Here is a 19410-nt window from a genome sequence, read left to right on the forward strand (position 1 = left end):
TGAAGTCAGAAGTTTCTCTGGAGGATAAGACTTTTTCTTCTATATAAATAGATTTGCAAGCTCAAACTGAGGTTAAATGAAGGGCTTGGTAGCTTTTGTGGAGAGCAAATGTCTTGCTTCTTCAAAGAAACAACTCTTGTTCTTCAAAGTCAACTACAGCTGACAAAGCACCTTTATTATACTGTTCTTCACTTAATACAATTTTGTGAAGGTTTTGTATTTATTATTTTGCATATAAGCAAATACATTTTCAGATTGGGGACTTAGCCATACTCTTAATATTTGTGTGTAGTAGGGATTGTACTTAAGCCCATTTCTTCTGGCTTCTCCTTGTTCCTTTTTTTTCTTGCTTTGGGATTAGGTATTGAACCCAGGGCACTCTACCACTGAATTGCTCTATCCTCAGTCCTTTTTATTATTTTGAGACATGGTCTAAGTTGCCCAGGCTGGCCTTGAACTTGTGATCCTCCTTCCTCAGCTTCCCAAGTAGCTGGGAGTATAGATATGCACCATCTTGCCCTATTTCTTTGTTCTTTATATAACTGATTTCCTACCATGTCATAATTTCTTCCATATTCTTTAATGAAATTAGTCAATTTATTTATGTAGGTAGTTCCTGAGGTTAGAATAATTTCTGACAGTCTTACTGAATTTTTATTAGAAGCTGAAATTCTTTTCTTTGAATTGATTTTCACCTTTCAGTAAATGAAGAGCCCCTATTTGTTCTAAATAGTAATTTAGTAAACTATTAAAGAGTTAGAGAATGAGAAATCCCGTGGCAGCTTCCTCTGCCAGCTTCCTTTTTTTTTCTTACTCCATAGATGCAGATTGTGCCCAAGAAGCCCCTGCATTGCAGAGGGACTGGAGATCTGTATGATCTGTTTATTTCGCAATTGACAAGGGTAAGGGGGCCTCTATGGGGGAGGTGTGTGGGTGCCCTGAATTTAGCTTTATGTAGTTAGCCAACATTTATTTTGGGATTACTAAAATTTAGAGTTTGGGGAAAAAAATCTTTTATAAGTTTTGTTTGTCCTGTATCAGTTACGTGTCAGATTTTCGTATTAAAAAGCATTTATTATGATGGTATTTTTTAAAAGTCCTGTTTTGAACAAGTCAGATAAACATGATTTATGCTTCTGAAATTCTAAATCTAAAATAATTTAGCATATTAATAATATTGGATATGTGTAAGTAAAATTTCATTACAATAAAAATTTTTAAAGGCTTTAGATAAACAGCACGTTGATAATTACTCTTTATTAATCTGCTTTGTTCCTTTTCCGTAAATCTGTCAATTTGTAGAGCAAAAAAGGGACTTGTGGATGTTCATAAACATTGTGGGTGGGTGTGATGTCTTTTTCTTGATGCTAGAAATTAATACTTCCTTGAATTCTTTGTTTACCCTGATGCCAATGAAATTTGAGATGTATCTTCAGGCTGGCTTGTATATGATCATTAGGATAAGTGTAAAAGTGCAGCTGGTGGATCTTATGGGTGCCAAGATTAAGTTTTGTAGGTCTCATGTGGCAGGTTTATAGAACAAGTACCAGGAATGGGTATATAATAAGATGGTATTAAAACAGGTAAGAATTGAATGCTCTTTTAAAAACACAGAAGGATCAGGCAGGTGATTGTAGTCTTAGAGGGTAGTTGAGAAGACTTGAATTGGTGATCGACTGATGGGTTTATTTTTGTTTTTCAGGATATTATTATGCCTGAGAGTAAAATAGCTTTGCTTACCTATGTTTGTACATTTCTGTGACTTTAAATAGAAACGTCTGGTATTCTGTGCTTTTCATATTTTTAAAATTGTCCTCTTTCAGCTTTTAATTTTTAGATTTTAATAAATTAACAATTATGTATCTTATTACTGCTGTTAATAAATATTCCAGTTTCTAGTATCAACAATTTGGAAAACTATTTTTATTCTTAAATATCTTAAATGACTTTTTTTTTCTTTCTTCTTCTTCTTCTGTTTTCTTTAAGCCATAAGGATGAGTTTACCATTATTCCTGTACTGGTTGGAGCTCTGAGTGAGTCAAAAGAACAGGAATTCGGAAAACTCTTCAGTAAATATCTAGCGGATCCTAGTAATCTCTTTGTGGTTTCTTCTGATTTCTGCCATTGGGGTAAGTTCTAGATTTTAACATATCATGGTAGATACTATGTACTTGTGGTTAAAGGTGCCTTTTTATTCAAAGCTCTGATTATCAGTTCTTTATCACTCTCCTTGGAAAGTTTTACTTTTAGCAGCAGTGTTTAAAAATGAATAAAAAAGTCTTTTGGTCATTTAAAAAGAATCAGATGATAATAGTGGATTATGGACACATTTCCAAAGGCGACTGGTATAATTGGATTCACACTGTGAGGGCATCCTTTTTCTAGATACTTATGTTAGTAGGAGTTAAGACCTCTTAATTCCATTTCCATGTAGGTATTGAGATTTCTCTCAAGTTAGTTTTGGTTTATGAAACAAATGTTCTTTAGAATGTGGATGAGCTATGCCAGTCTTTTCCAGATTTGCTTTTTGTAATTAGTCTCTCTTTCTTTTTTTCTTTCGGTGCTTATTTTTTGCCCACAATTGCCATCAGTTTAGAGCTACCCTTCAAAGATTGTAACACGTTGGCTATTAGCACTGTGGTCTTCATTGCTAATGCTTTATAAGGGTAAGGATTCTTAAGTGATTTTTGTGATTATTGTGAATTAAAAGAGTAAGGATACTTAACAGTGAATAGATCATAAAGAAAGTGAGCATTTATGGATGCCTCTTTTAGCAAACTTTGTTTTTACATTCTTTGGATGCACTTTGCTCTCAGTTATCCATTACTATCCCACAATATTTCTAAGCTCCTTTCCTCTTAGGTCATCTCTTTAAATCATTTATTTAATGCCTTAAGGATGCCAACATCTGTTCATTCATCAGTGACTATTTTGATTATAAGAAAATGTAAAATATAAAACTACAATTTTTAATGTAGAGTGAGTGATAGAGCAACAAAAACACATCCTCAATGAGATATAGGAAACCCTGGCTTTTTATGTGTCTTACACTTTGATTACCAGAATTGATTCAACATTTATCTGGCTTGGTTAGGTGTTTTCTTGCAAACTTCTCTGAATGACCTTCTTAAAAGTTGAGATCTCAGTTGAAGAGAACTGACTTTCTTGATGGTATAGTTGAGTTATTTGCTAAAGGCAGTAATTCTCAACTAGGGATGGTTTTCCTCTTAGTAGGTGTTTAAAAATGCCTAGAGACATTTTGATCAACATTAGTAGGTTGGGATGTGACTTAATTTAAGGGATCGTGATGTTACTAATATCAAATGAGTAGGGTTCAGGAAAGCTGCTAAATAAACATTTTACAATGCATAGTACAGGCTCTCCCAACCCCTGTCCCCAGTCAAAGAATTGTTTGGCTCAAAATGTCAACGGTACTGAGGTTGGGAAACCTAGATTCAGGGTTTGTAGGTAGCTGTACTTCCTTGGGAAAAGCCCAGAGTAACTCTCAGGACTCTTTAATACTAATTCTATTGGCTACTTACGCTGTCTTTGGCAGAATTATATTACTTATATTTGAGGATCCAGGTAGATGCTTAAAAAGGAATTCCTTTCTTGGGAATTCAGATATTTAATAGTCATTGATCTTAAAAACCAAGGAGTATCATTACTGAGAAAATGGGTTACTTTTCTTAGTATTGTGAATATTTTTTTTTTTTTTTTTTGGTGTGTGTGGTGCTAGGGATTGAACCCAGGTCCTTGTGCCTACAAGGCAAGCACTCTACCATCTGAGCTATATCCCCAGCCCCAGTATTGTGAATTTTTGTTGACAACAAGGTGTACTCATATATTTCAGAAATTAAACTTGTTGAAGCAAGGGCCCTTTCCCTCATCATTTTGAAGGCTCTTATGAATGAATGAGTCACTTGATTTAAATAATGTGTTCCCCGGAGACTGTTCTTCAGAATCTAGGCTCTTTCTCCAAGTTGGAAACATGTACAACAACATAAATCCATGGAAATATTAGTAGACACTTTAATATTGCTATTTTCTTAGGAATAATCATTTTTATCTCATTAATGAAGATTTCTAAAGCCTCCCTCCTAAATAAAATCCTGCTCCACTACTCTTTTTAACTATAGTTGTTGAGAAGGAAATGTAAATTTTTACATTCTAACTAGATTCTCAGGAATTAATTATTTAGGCCATTTCTCTTCTGACTTCTTGAATTTTAATATTTAAATTGTAAGATGGAATTTCCAGGTGATAATTACAAAAAGAAAAATGAAAGAAAATTTCACAATTGTGAAGCTTGATAAATGATAATTATGAGAATTATCCAGAGACTAAAACATTAATACTTACATTAGGTGGTTAAGTAATGGAGCTTTTCCAAGTGTCCAGTTTTAAGTGATGCCATCACTAACAATGTTCATTACACATTTACATTATACTTATGAAAAACACTGTGCTAATTCTTCCTGGATGGGTGCTTTGGGTCAGTGAGAGATGTGAGACATGCTAATAATCTGATATTATCAGTGAACTTTCATTCCTTGATACTATAGTCATTCTTGTAAAGTAAGATACATTTTCTGAATTGCATGCCTCTTGAAGTTGTATAAATCATTGGCTAGCTATGGGTTAGTTGTTTTTACTGAGGAATTAGGTTTCATATTTCTCAAATTTATGTTCTAGTGGTATTGGGCATCTTTCCTAAATTAATAAGTGTGTTATACTACCATCTCAAAAATTTAGTTTCTTATGAAGGTAATGCTTACTGGCTTTTCTTAATTTTTTAAAATACACAGTACAGTTTTTACCATGTAAAAGCAGTCAGAAGACTGAATTATTTTTTTTCTTTTTAAAAATTATTTATTTGTATTAACCAGTATTGGGTATTGAACCCAGGGCCGATTTACCACTGAAAAAGGGCACCTCAACCCTTTTAATTTTAATTTTTTTTTTTTTTTGTCGTTGTTGTTGTGGTTGTGGTTTTTTTGAGACAGGGTCTCATTAAGTTGCCCAGGCTGGCCTTGAATGTGCAATCCTTTGCTTCTTGAGTCTATGAAATTATAAATGTGTACCACCATGCTCAGTTGATAAGACTAAATTTAAATAATTTCACATGAAGGATTCATTTCCTTAAGTATGTGGAGGCCTTACAAAGTTCATTGAGCTAGGCTTTACATTCACTTCACAATTATAAATAGCGGATTTTTTCGAAGAAAAAGCAGGTAACTGATTGTAGTGCATTTGACAAATTTCACAGTGTGAATTTGTTTTTGTTGAATAATAATAAACTACTGGAAGTGACTACATTTTTCATTTGTAGTCATTGTTTCTCTTTATATTTTGTCCAGATTTTACAAAAAATAAAGTGAAAAACTCAATGGTAGTTAGTAAACATACTTGTAAATTGGAAATATTTTTTCTTATTGACCTTATTTGCTAGCCAGTATTCATTGTAAAAATGGCTTCTTTTAAAAAACACATTTTACTTTATAGATGCTTACCTATCGGATCCCATTTAGGTTTTATTTAGATTTGAAAAGATAGTAGAAAGATAAAAAAGTAGAGAGATAGAAATATATTTTTTTCTTTTTTTTTTTACTTGTAGAAGGACACAGTGCTTTTATTTATTTATTTTTACGTGGTGCTGATAGAACCCAGTGCTTCACTTATGCTAGGTAAGCACTCTACCACAGAGCCAGAACTCCAGCCCCTCTAGAGTGAGACAAGGCAGGGGAGAGATAGGAACCTAGATTTTGTTATTTCCCTTCTTTTTGTCTTCATTTGAGTCCCCTAAGATGAAACCTTGCATTTCAGTTCCTGCCTTTTATCTCATTATCAGTCTTAAACCTATGAAAATATGTTAGCACCATAGGAAGATGTTTGTCAGGTCACATTGTAATGATCCTACCTCGATTCACTGTTCCTGCTAATAGTAGGAAATGGAGTAAGTGCCAAGATATTTGCTGCCAGTGTTTTGATTTTTTTTAAAAAAATACTTACTTTTCAGTTACAGGTGGAACACAATAGATTTATTTTATTTTTATATGGTGCTGAAGATTGAACCCAGTGTCTCATGCATGCTAGGCAAGCGCTCTAACTCTGAGCCCCAGCCTCAGCCTCTCGTGTTTGATTTTTAACATAGTTAAATAAGTTGTATTCCAATTCTTGGTATACTTACAAAGTTCTATGTCCTATATAAATTTTATTTTATTTGCTCAAGTTTTAGTTTTGTTCTTCTCCATATATACTATTAATATTTGTCTTTTCCTGACTTCACTGAAATTTATACTTCCAAATTTAGAATATTAATAGTTTTAATTAATGTAATTTTCACTTAACTTTTAACAAGTTTCTAAATTAAATTGCATCTATCAGAAATTGAATCTTTAAAAGGTGAAGTCATGCTTGATTTGCCTTTCATGGTGGTTTTGCATATCAGTTCTAATACATTTATTTGGAAATGTTTATGACACATATTTTGTTAAAATATGTATAAAATTTTCTGTAGTCTCTAGAGATTATGAATTTGTCTAGGTTTATATAATTTATTTTTATAAATATGTGCCACTTATTAAAAGTGGCCTTCCTCTAAGTATTTGAGATTTATGTTCTTATTCAGTTTTATTCTGTAATACATATTAATAAGTGATTATTCATGCACACTCTTCCTCCTGTTAATCTCTTGGGCATAGGATATTACTATTTTCTAAATATTTAAATTCATTTGAATGTAATCGAATCTCTCAATTATATCTTATTCAAGCCTTCACATTTTTTTTTCTTAAATATTTGTACACTCTGATTTGACAAATGTAGGTTCTTGATCTTTTGCAGGATTCAGATAAGCCTATTACTTTTACATTATTACTAAGACTTCATAATGAAAGGATAATAGCATTTAGTTTTCAGAAATGATTACCTTATTTGATCCTACTTAGATAACATTTCTTTTTTTAAATACATTTTTTTCTTTCATTATGATTTTAATTGTGAAAAGTCCCTAGTTCCAGGCCTTATTCCTTGTCTCACAGATTTTTGTGAGGTTTAACTCAAATATTTGAAAATTGCTTAACATATTAACAAAGTGATGGAGTAACTGTACAACCAAAATATCTGAAAGTTTGTTTCATTGACTTAGTTTTTGGGACTTTCCAAGGTCATTGTTTCTGCAGCTCAGAGCATAGGTTGATGTTGAGGTATTTATTTTTTTACTTTTTGTTTCGAGGTACTTAAAACAGTAGTGTTGGTTCTTGTACCATTCATCGTTGTTTGTCCTCATTAGTTGATTGTTGTGTGTTAAACAGACATCCCTGGAGCTTACTTTCCACACTCTGTGAATCCACTCATTAAATCACCAGTCACCTTTGGAGATGGGAAAATTACTTACCTGTATTTCTTTTTCTCAGAAAGCGTGCTCTGGAATGGATTCACAAATGAGCTACCCTCCTTCCCTCAAAGAGTAAGGTTTCTGCTTTACAGGATTTTTTTTCTTGGGTTATTTTTCCTCTCATCTTTTGAATTTGAAAAGAACTGAGGGAAGGCATCTGAAGAAACTACTGACATACTCACTAGGGGAGTTCCAAAGCTTGTACTGCCCCTAGGGGCAGTGTCAATGGCTCTTAAAGCTAGAAAGCTCATACTTGGAGTTGAAACAGGGGCTCAAAGAATCCATTTTCCCAGTGTACCTTCTGAAAGGATAAGTTTCAGGTAAGTAATTTTCTCTTACTATGTGATATGCTTTATTCATACTTATAAAAGTACACAATTCCAGTTCTCCAGGTACAGAGGGTGTTGTATTTGTTCACAGTTTAGATTCAGAACTTTTAATGAAATTCAGAAGTAAAAAAACCTCATAGAATAAAATATATTTGCTCATGAAATATATGAAATCATAATTTATTTTAAATAAATAATAATTTAAGGTTCATTTATGTTCAGTGTATTATGCTAGTACTGTAATTTCCTTTATTAATAAACTCTTGAAAATTTATTTTTTTAACAATAAGAAACCAAAAAAATTCTTTTAAACTCAATCACAAGCAGCGATTGACTAAAGCTATGGGTGCGTGCGTGTGTGTGTGTGTGTGTGTGTTTTCACATGTGTGCATGTGTACACTTACATAAATACATTTGTACATACATACAAGCTAAATAAAATGACAACTCTTTACTCCAAAATTAGATGCTTTCTACATATATTGGCCAGAATGCATTGTTTTTAAATTTTGATACAATTTTTAAAAATTACTATTTGACGACATAAGCTAAGAAAAATATTTATTCAGTGTGGTAGGTATGTATAGTATGCATTTAGCTTCTTACCCAAATATTATTTCAAATATTTTTACTTAGTTTTTCAGCTATTAAATGTGAGGTGGCTACTGAAGAGTAACAAAATGTAGATAGTATACTATCAAACATTTGCTTAATTTGGTTTCCTGCACGTTTTATAATTCTCATTATATCACAGCTTGATTCGGCATTTTAAAGTATTCGGAAATGTGAACATTTCCTATACTTGTGCTTCAGAAATAGTTTTTAAGTGAAAGCTTCATAGTAAATAGTCAATCTGAACAAGATAGCACTTTAAAATATTGTTACTCGTTTCAGGCAAGGTTGCCATTTGAAACATCAGTTTTGAACTGGGACTTAAGCGGAAAAAAAATCTTTGAGTAGCAAATGGCTACTCAAATTTCTGCGTTTGTCTTTGTACCTGGGAATAGCAGTATTCAGATAAGACAATTATGTGCCAATCACAAGGCTTGTTGATAGTAGCTAAATCTAATAGCTATTACTGGAAGCAGGGAAAAAGGGAATGGGTTAGTATAAACCTAAGTAGTTCAGGCTCGAAGAATTAAGGAGTATATTACCTTGATTTCCTGCAAGGATGATATTCTTACTATAGTGACAGCCAATGAGAATTTTCTTGTCTAGGATATTCATTAGTTTTACAAAAGATGTTGGGCAGTTTTATATTAAAAAAAAAACCATTTGAAATAGAAGTAAAAATGTAGTACATATGAATTGAGTCACTAAGCTATTATGACTAAACTTTAGATTTGGCTTTGAGCAGCCTTCTGACAACTACCTGGCAAATGGTAAAAATAGGGTTGGTTTTATAATTTTCATTATCAGATAATTGTCATCAATGTGCATGGTACACATATTCTTTGAAAATAGAGCTGTAACTAAGTCTTTGAAAGAAATAGCTGAGGTATTAATATAAATTATCACCACTATCTTTAATAATTATTTTAGTTTAGATATGTAATAGATCTTATGGTAATGTGCAATAATCTTTATTGTTTTATTCAGAAAGCAGATATTATTTCCTAGCCTGTTTCTTGATTTTAGGTTATCAATTGTAATATGTAATATTGATTTAATAGTAGTTCTTGTATGATGTAATGTTGATGTAATAATTGCTCCATTGAGTTAATGGTGGATATTAGTGTATATGAAAAGTTAAAATGTAGAAATTAAGGAAATACAGTATATTTTAGAGAAGTAAATAATCATAGATGATTAGCAACTACAAATGAATGAAGTATTAAGTTCTGTGATTAAAAAAAAGACATTGAAGAAGGTTTTATGATTTTGTAATGCCCACTATAAGAGTATTTTTAGGAAGATGAATAGAAAATAAAAATCATATATAGACAGTGGAACCCATCTTCTGAGATGTGAAGATAATAGTTGGATATAGTAATAATGCTTTAAACATGAAGCACAAAACACAAAATGTGTACATGATTGTTATTGTAGCACTAGAAGTGCATTTTGGTAAATCTTTAAAAACAAGGGAATATAAAAGGAAAAGAAGCATTGCTGAAAGTTAGATTTAGGTGTATTTGGAAAACATAGTCAGCTAAATCATCTGTAATTAGTTATGAATATTAACTTTTGATTTCATGATTAGTAGGAAACAATTTATTTTCTGAACCTTGGTTTTCTGTTTTCTTTTTAAGCTTCTTCCATTTTACCCTCTCTGTTCTTTGGAGAACAGCTAAACATTGAATATTCTGGGCTTATACTCTTACTGAGATTTTATGTCAGGGTAGGACTGTTTATTATATTCATTCTTTTGTGTATCTTGTTCACATCGGATAGGTACTTTTCCAAGTTGCACAGAAATGAGTTATTTTTAAAAATTCAGGTCATAAAGGTCACAAAAGCCACAAGTATTATTGACCTATACATTTTTTCTGTAATAGAGATCAAATATGTACATTTGTACACCAGTATCTAAACTTCCATTGATTTGTTACGCTGAGATAGTTTTCCTAAACCAAATTTTCTTGAATCATATTCTTTGGTTCTATTATAGACTGATACAATGTTTAACAATGCTTCTAACTTTTAAGTTGTTTTGTTTCCTTAGTCGTGTATTGCTGGTGACTTTAAGGTTCCTATTTGAAATAGTTTTTAAAATCATAAAACACTGGTGATAATATCATTTCTTTATTATCTTCCCAAATGTGCCTTTTATTTTTATGTATGAGGGCTCTTGGGAATGATTTTCTCAGAGGCTTAAGCTGTGCTTTGCCTTTAATGAGAACTAAAATTATTTGGTAAGCGCTTGCTTTCTTTTTAGCTTCTAATTTTTCCCTATTTTATTTTGTACATGATATTTGTTTCAAGGTCAAAGGTTCCGTTACAGTTACTATGATGAATCCCAGGGGGAGATTTATAGATCCATTGAACATCTAGATAAAATGGTAAGTCTTTCAGGTGTGGGGTTTTAATGCTCTAAGACTTTTTCTTTAATTTCAGATTAGTGATTTGAGACTTAATATGTTAAATATACAATGGAGTAACGATTATTTCCCTATCTTTAATTAAGTGTACAAAATGCAGTGTGTCCTCCCATGAATATTGACTGTAAGAATAATCCCTGTTCTACTAGTAGAAATTTCCTTCATTATAGTTTTATTTGACTAATGAACTTTAAATAATAATTAGATACAGATTTTAATTGCTCCAGAGAAGTATCTTAGCCTTAGGGACAATGGGATACTAATGCCATTACTTAGCAGATGATGAGACTCCTGAACTCTTAATTTCTGTTCATTTGATGGCTACCTGAAATACTCCTTTTGACTGTCTGAAATGTGTTGTCGGTTCTTAAAATTTATTAAGTAACTTAATATATTTTAAAGTTTGGTTTGGTAGTAGTTTGAACTACTGTGATTGAGTAAGCTAAAGATTTTATGAACAAAAGGCTTATCCTTTGGCAGAAACTATATAAAAACATGAAGTGTAAACCTAATTTTTTAAACGTTTGATTCAAAGTCTTTATTTTTTAAATTATCACCTTTTTCCTTTGGGAGATAATGATATAAGATGACATTTAGGAATTCCAGTATATATCAAATTTAGTTAACTCTAATTTTGTCTGCTATACTAAAGTAATTTATGCAAATGTTTTATTTTAGTTTGTTTTAATTTTTAAAATGCCATCATGTTTAGTTTGGAATTACATTTGACTTTTTTCTTCATATTTTTCAGAACCTCTTAAAGTGAACTTAAACTTAATGAGATGAATAATTTTTAACATAATAAATTTGAATCGTTGGTCTATTTCTGTAAAATCTTCTGTAAATCAGAATGTTGTATATCAAATTGTATTTTTATTTTTATTTTCATTTCTCATTGATCTTAAGCTTATTAAGACTTGAGCTTTATATTCTATGGCCTGTAGCCATTACATGTCTAATAGGAGAGCTATTAATAAAAGCTTAAGAAAACAAAAGTTACTTTTACAAAAACAAGTGATTTGTTTTCCTTTCTTCTCTTGTCCTTTGCTCTTCCTATAAATCCTTAGTTATTTCATTGTTTGGCCATTTGGATTTTTTCAAAATGGAATTTTAATTTGTTGCTTTAAATATGGAATTTTAAAGCATTCTTACCTAACCTAGGAATGCGGTAGACATTGATCCTACTGTTATTTTTTCTAAAAATTGTAGAAATGGTAGTCATTATACCTCTTTTAATTTTTAAAAAGTCACAAATAATTTTGGTTCCCATTCATAAACAGAATATTAGCTATAGAAGAATTGTCACTAATTGCTCTATGACCTTTGTTAAGTTTTCTGATCCTTAGTTCCTCATTTGTAAGAAGAGACACTTGGACTAGAGATGATTATCCTAAAATCTATCAGCTCATAAGTCTGATCTTTCCAAATCAATTTTACACATGTGTTTTAGTACAAGATTACTTAGTCTAGAATATCTAAAATATTTTGGTAAGGAATCTGGATCTTAATCTGTAGATAAATATTGCTTATAGGTTATTTTATAAAGCCAAATGTAATATGTGCAAATTTAGTTACCTAGGACATTTTATCATGTTCAGTTTTTTTTTCATATTTAAATTTATATTCATTGTTACTTAATCTAGTTATTATCTAATAACTTTAGAGTTTTATTTTTATTTTAATTTATTGAATTTGTGGTATTTTCAATTTAGTTGATTAACTCCTTTTTAGCTTTCTTTTCACTTAAGAAAACCTTTCTGAGCCTATCATTATTTATTTTCTTCATATAGCAAGTGGTAAATGGTTATCATAAAAAATGTTTAATGGTTGCCTTCTCTGTGTCTGATACAGAGTGAAGTATTAAAGATCCTTAGAAGAGAATACATGGTTCTTGACTTAATAGAACTTAGTCCAGTAATCTGAAAGACAAGAAGCTATAACAAAATCTAGAGATGAATAAGAGATATTTAGGAGATAGTGTGGTTAGCATTGTATCAAGGAAGTGAAGGAGGGGCTGGGGATGTGGCTCAAGTGATAGCGAGCTTGCCTGGCATTCATGAGGCACTGGATTCGATCCTCAGCACCACATAAAAATAAAATAAAGATATTGTGTCCACCTTAAAAAAATAATTATTATTAAGAAAAAGGAAGTGAAGGAATGAATCTGAGATGATTTCTGGGTTCCATGTTGACACAGATGCTGTTTTTCACTTATTAAGGAAACATAAGAGGACTTATTTAAGGAGAAATTTTAAATTTTAGACTTTTTTTTGGATACTATTCCTTGAAGATTTTTTCTGATACTATTCTTTGAAGACCAGCAGACTGACATATTTTTTATAACTTTATTTCATTTATTTATTTTTATGTGGTGCTGAGGATTGAACCTAGGGCCTTGCACTAGACATGGTTTTTATGTTATACTTAGAGCTGCACTTTCCAGAATGATAACTATTAGTCACATATATTTATTGAGAACTTGAAGTATGGATAATGTGACTTGAGATATCATATAAGTGTAAAACGCATACTGGATTTCAAATACTTCAAGTGAATAAAAAATATCACCTCAGTAATGATTTTTTAAAAACTTGATTACAGGCTGGGCATGATGGTGCATGTCTGTAATCCCAGTGGCTCGGGAGGCAGAGGCAAGAGGATCAAAGCAAAGCCAGCCTCAACAATTTAGCGAGGCCCTAAGCAACTCAGTGAGACCCTGTCTCTAATAAAATACAAAACTAGAGCTAGGGATGTGGCTCAGTGGTTGAGTGCCCCTGAGTTCAATCCCTGGCACCATCCACACTCCTCCCTTTAAAAACAAAACAAAACAAAAAAAAAACTTGATTGCATTATGAAATTATAATGTCTCAGGTTATGTTAAAAATATATTAAAATTAATTTCACTTTTTTCATCTTTTTAATGTGGCTACTAGAAAATTTTATTAAATATACGAGACCTGCATTATATTTTAATTGGTTATTGCTGGTTTAGAACACAATGATAGTTCTGGACGGTGATAAACATTTAAAAATCATTGGTATATATTCAGTAGATGAAAAAAAATGGGAGTTACTGCCATTGTCCAGAGGAAATAATGCCAGTTTCCAGAAGGGAGTCTATAGAGTAAGAAGTAAAGGTTAGAGGAACATTGGGTAATTATATTTGTGAGATGATAAAGGATAGCATAGTCAAAGGAAGACCTTTAAAGATGGCAACTGAAATCACTTCAGAATTCCCAGTAATGTTAATCCCTTATTTTAGGTTTCAGATTTGATTGTCAAAATAATATCACTTATAATTCCTATTTCTGCCTGGCTGACTTTGTTTTTATTCCTTTTGTTTGTTTAGGAAGGAATACCTAAGCAACTGGGCATCCTCAGTGGTAGAGTCATGCTTTGTAGCATGCATAATGTCCTGGGTTCATTCCAAAACGTGAGGAGGAATGGCTGTGGATCTGTGAAATATAAATTATTAGTGATATACATTAATTTTCCATCATTAAAATTATCTTTATTTGGGGGCTGGGGTTGTAGCTCAGTGGTAGAGCACTCGCCTAGCATGTGTGGGACGCTGGGTTTGATCCTCAGCACCACATAAAAATAAATAAAGGCATTGTGTCCAGCTACAACTAACATAAAATATTAAAAAATATTATCTTTATTTTGGTTAGCTAACTATATAGTAACTGATCTTAAAATGTGACTTAGTTCAAAAAAGTTTGAAAGTAAATAAAAGTCTTCCTGGTGGTGGCTTTTAGCAGGTTCAGGTTCACACTAAATTTTATAGAAAAGCAAAACTTATTGCACCACACCAACAAGAATAACTCCAGCTAGGACATTTCCATTGGGATATCTTATAAACAGCTCAAACTAAACAATTTTTTCCTGGTAGTTTTCTGTTCTACTTAAAGACTTTTCCAATTCAGTTGATGGCAACTTGCAATTTCCTAACTGATCTTCTTAGACCTGTTCTTGTCATTTTCTGTCTCAGGTAGGAATCAAAGCATTTCTTAACTAAGTTAGATTATGACACTCATCTGCCCAAATCCTCCTATCATATTTTTCTCTCTAACATTGCCCCATTTCAGTCAGAGTAAAACCTAATGTCCTTAGAATGAGTGACCTAAAGGACCAAAATGATTAGCAGCCCCATTTTTTCTCTTACTTTTATCCTTCCTTCTCTCCTGTGGATACCCGGGTCTCCTTACTATTTTTTTTAATATAAATTTTTAGTTGTAGATGAACACAATACCTTTATTTTATTTTATTTTTATGTGGTGCTGAGGATCGAACCTAGTGCTTCACACTTGCTAGGGAAGTGCTTTACCACTGAGCCCCACCTTACTATTTTTTTAAGAATGCCATGTATGCATTTAGCTTAGTGACTTTTGCCCTTTTTGCTCTTGTTTCATTTACTTACCTCAAGTCTTTGCTTAACTCTTAGCCTTCATAGTAGGGTATTCTGGCTCACCATATTTAATTTTGCATTCTGTGTCATACCCTTCCAGCATTCCCTGTCTACCTATGCAATTTCGCATTTTCTTGTAAGAAACTAAACAGTTTACTTATTATATTTTTGTCAGGAAGGGCTTAGAAGAGTGATAAGAACATAAAGTGCTTACTATTTTTTTAAATGAATGAAAATCTTTCTATATACATATACAGTTAAAAAAACATGAGTATCCTAACTGTGATATGAAAGTGAAATAAAGGGAAGTAATTTCTGACAAATTAATATATTTTTTCAAATACACAACTATATTAGAAGACACAATGAAGTAGTTGGATGCCATGCATTGTGTCATTAATTCAACAACAATAAATACAAATTTACACAGGTGTTATGTTTGTTACTCAAATTACTATGTGACATTGTTGGGTGACTTGATTTTCCAAAATGGTAAGTTAGTAAACTTTGTAAATAAAACAAAGTACAGTCCTTAACTTTATACGATGGTTCAATTTTGTAAAACTTTTTCTGTTGATATATAAAAATGAAATTAAGATGCAGGTAATGAAGCATGTATTTAGCCTAAATAAACATGTCAGAGTTTTATGGATGGAGAATAATTCTTTGTGTATGGAACTGTCTTGTATCAGCATTCCTAGAATTTCACAGAATCTGATAGTATCTTTTGATTATTGGGACAACCAAAAATATGCACAATTTTTCATTATGGTCTTTAGATAAACAGTTATTTTTATACCTTACCAGCTTAAAATTTCTCCTCAGTACTTATTATGTACTTGACTTACTATTTGTTATTTTGTTTGGTACCTGCGTCCCCTATAATAGGGTATAAGCTTCATGAGAATAGGGACTTGTCCATTTTGTATCCTAGTGTCTGCCAGTGGGAGCTCAGTATATATATTTCTTGAATAAAGAGATGAATAAATGGGTGGAAGGGAAGATGAAAAATGAAACTGAAGATTCTAGAATAGCCTATTTGAAGGATTTTGAGTGGGGAAGTGAGAAAATCAGATTGTCTTTGAAAAGATCATATGACTACATTATAGCAAATGGGTTGGGGGAAGTCAGAGAAGATATGTGCTGACCAATTAGGTAGTTCAGATGAGAAATAATGATAATTTAGATAATGAGTGGGATTGTGATGGTGGAAGAGAGGTATAGAAGTGGAGATATGCTGCATATTTAAGAGAAAAATGACAGAACTTGGAGATGGATTGAACTTGGTAGTTTGAAGGATGTGTTGAGGATGACTCCAAAATCTTTAGCCATGATGCTGGTTGAATGGTTCTCTTCACTTAATAAAAGCACAAGAAGAGAGGACCAAAATTTTTATGGTCAGGAAGGTCATAAATTGTATTAGGGATATGTTGTATTGTTATTTCCTTTATGATATCCAAGTGGAAATACCAGTCAAGTAGGCATTTGGATTTTCATTTTACTGATTATTTCTTCAATGCATTTATAGTCTGAGGCACTAGTAGAGGAAGCAAATAGAACTTTTATTCTAATTGGAGGAAACAAATATTTTAAAAAAGAAATGTGGGGCTGGGGCTGTAGCTCAATGCAGAGTACTTGCCTTGGGTGTGGGAGGCACTTGGTTCAATCCTTTGTACCACATAAAAACAACTACCCAGATAAAATAAAGACATGCTGTCCACCTACAACTACAAAAAAAAAAAAAAAAAAAAAAAGGTAAGGAAATTATATATAGTAGGCCCCCTCCCTTGGTCACAGGTGATAATATTTAAGACCCACCCCCAGTGGCCCAGTGGTTGCCTGAAACTGGAGATAGTATCAAACTGTATATACAAAGTTTCTTTTTTCTATCTGTACATATCAGTGATAATGTTTAATTTTTATAAATTAGGAAAAGAGATTAACAACAACAATAATAAACAGGGGTAGGGCTGGGAATGTAGCTTAGTGGTCGAGTACTTGCCTAGCATGTACAATGTGTGGTTCATTTCTTAGCAACACAGACAAACACACACAAAGACTATTATAAAGATATACTATAATAAAAGTTATTTAAAGCTTGAATTGTTTGTTTATGGAATTATCAATTTAGTATTTTTCAGACTGCCGTTGACCACAGAAAATTGAAACTGGAAAGCAAAACTGCAGTTAAAGGGAGATTACTCTAACATGGTTGCAGGTGGTGAAGTACGCTGTACAAAAAATGTTAAGGAATTTTTGAAATAGTAAATGATTTGAGACTGCTTTAGATTGAGTGGTTGGAGAAGGCCTCCTCTGAGGAGGAACACTAACGTGAGATCTGAATGATAAGAAGGAACAAATCAAATGGACATCAGAGGGAAGAGCATTAATGACAGAAGAACCTGCTTGTGCAACCTGCCCTTAAGATGGGACAGAGATTGGTGTGTTAAAAGAAAAGAGAAAGAGCCAGTCTTGCAGGGAGGGGTATAGGGAATGAGATGACGAGTGGTACAAATAGTGGTAGAAGAAGTAGGTAAGGATCAGATACTATGGGGCTTTATAATTAAAAGTAAGAAATTTATTACACAGTAGTGAGTGCAGTGATGTAATTTATATGATATTAAAGGTCACTCTGGTTGTGTGGAGAGTAGATTCTACAGGAAGATAAGGAGTGACAGTAGGTCATTGGCAACATTTTAGGAAAATAATAACTTCATCTGGGGTGGTATTTTGTAGAGATGGACCCCTGCCCACTCCGAAAAAAGGAAAGAAATTAGATAGAGTTGAGATCTTTTAGAAAAAAGTCAACAGGGTTTTGCTAATAGGTTGTATGTACTGGTTTGAAGCTCACAGAAGGGGTCAGGACTAGAGATGTAAGTTTGGGAGGTCTTAACATGCCAATAGTAACTAAAGCCAGGGCAGATGCGAGATAGCAGTTTCAACCCTGAAATCACCTGAATCAAACCGAAATTACCTTTGGAACTTTTTTGAAATGTTGTCCATAACCGCCCCTGAAAATCCCCGTTTAATAGTGTATGGCAAGCAATTTTATTCTATAGGTGAATTTGAACTGGCCTACGGTGGCTCCTGATCTGTTAAAACTATAACAAAAATTTTCTAGCTGGCACAGTGGTACACAGTGGCTTCTAGAGGCTGAGGGAGGAGGATTGTGAGTTCAAAGCTAGCCTCAGCAAAAGGGAGGTCCTAAACAACTCAGTGAGACCAAATAAAATCCAAAGTAGGGCTGGGGATGTGGCTCAGTGGTTGAGTGCCCCTGTGTTCAATCCCCATACCAAAAAACAAAACAAAACCTTAAAACACAATTTTCTATTCATCTTCTCTTCCCTTGTTTTCTATTTAGCTTTTAAATCATTTGAGTAATTAGGCGGACTGGGCAACACATAATTTTGCAAATGTAAAAATTTGTAAATCATTGAAAAGCATTCTTTTAGCTCAAAGATGTTTTCCCCTAAACATTGGTTTACCTAGGGCTCTGAAGTCACTGAATATATATCTTCATCCTTTGTAATACTGAAATTGAGGTCACATTTGATAATGATCTTTGTTACTCTGTTTCATAAACATCCCTCTTTGTTTTTTGTCTTTACTGACAATTTAAAGGAATTAGCTCTGTTTATAATCGGGATATACCTGATCAGCAAGATAGTTTCCTACTGTGAAGCAAAACAAAAATGTAACATTTACCCATTGGCATTTTTCTTATAACTTCTTAGGAAATTGTTGCTGTTTCTGCTTAGCTTAGAATTTTTTTTTTTTTTCAATTCAAAGGTGTAAATTATATGTAGTAGAATCAGTAAGGATCTACAGCTTGTATCTTTCAGTTAAGTCTCAGATTGACTTCTAAGTCTGCATCTGATTAACTTTAGATGTCCAAAATTAGATGTTTGGAAATTTTTATTTAAATAGTCTGGAGTATAAATTCAGAATAAATAATTTGGGTATTTGTTTCAAATTAATATGCTTGAATTTAATATTTGATTTAACATTTGTTGTGAAGTTGATTTTTGTGATTTGCTTATTGAAATATTTTAATTTATATTTAGAATTTTAAAATGTCTCAAGTGTGTTCTGTTCTTGTATTAGCATACTGTTAATTCTGGGAGTTAGAATATATGTATCAAAGTAGTGGATAGCTCTAGATATACCTTATGTGTGTTTATACAAATATCTGTGTATATTGACCATTAGGCAGACTTATATAATATATTGTCT

At 32.4% G+C, this 19410-nt stretch overlaps 1 protein-coding gene across 1 annotated transcript in view; it reads left to right on the forward strand.

Annotated features, from left to right (window-relative positions):
* MEMO1 (mediator of cell motility 1) overlaps positions 1-19410 on the forward strand; it is a 111555-nt gene that overhangs the window by 85671 nt on the left and 6474 nt on the right. Inside the window, exons 6-7 of the mRNA XM_081265582.1 lie at positions 1987-2129; positions 10654-10730. Of these exons, the coding sequence (XP_081121708.1) occupies positions 1987-2129; positions 10654-10730 (220 nt within the window). The remainder of the gene's footprint in view (positions 1-1986; positions 2130-10653; positions 10731-19410) is intronic.

Source organism: Spermophilus citellus (assembly GCF_964194105.1).
Source record: "Spermophilus citellus genome assembly, chromosome: 13".
Classification (NCBI taxonomy): domain Eukaryota; kingdom Metazoa; phylum Chordata; class Mammalia; order Rodentia; family Sciuridae; genus Spermophilus; species Spermophilus citellus.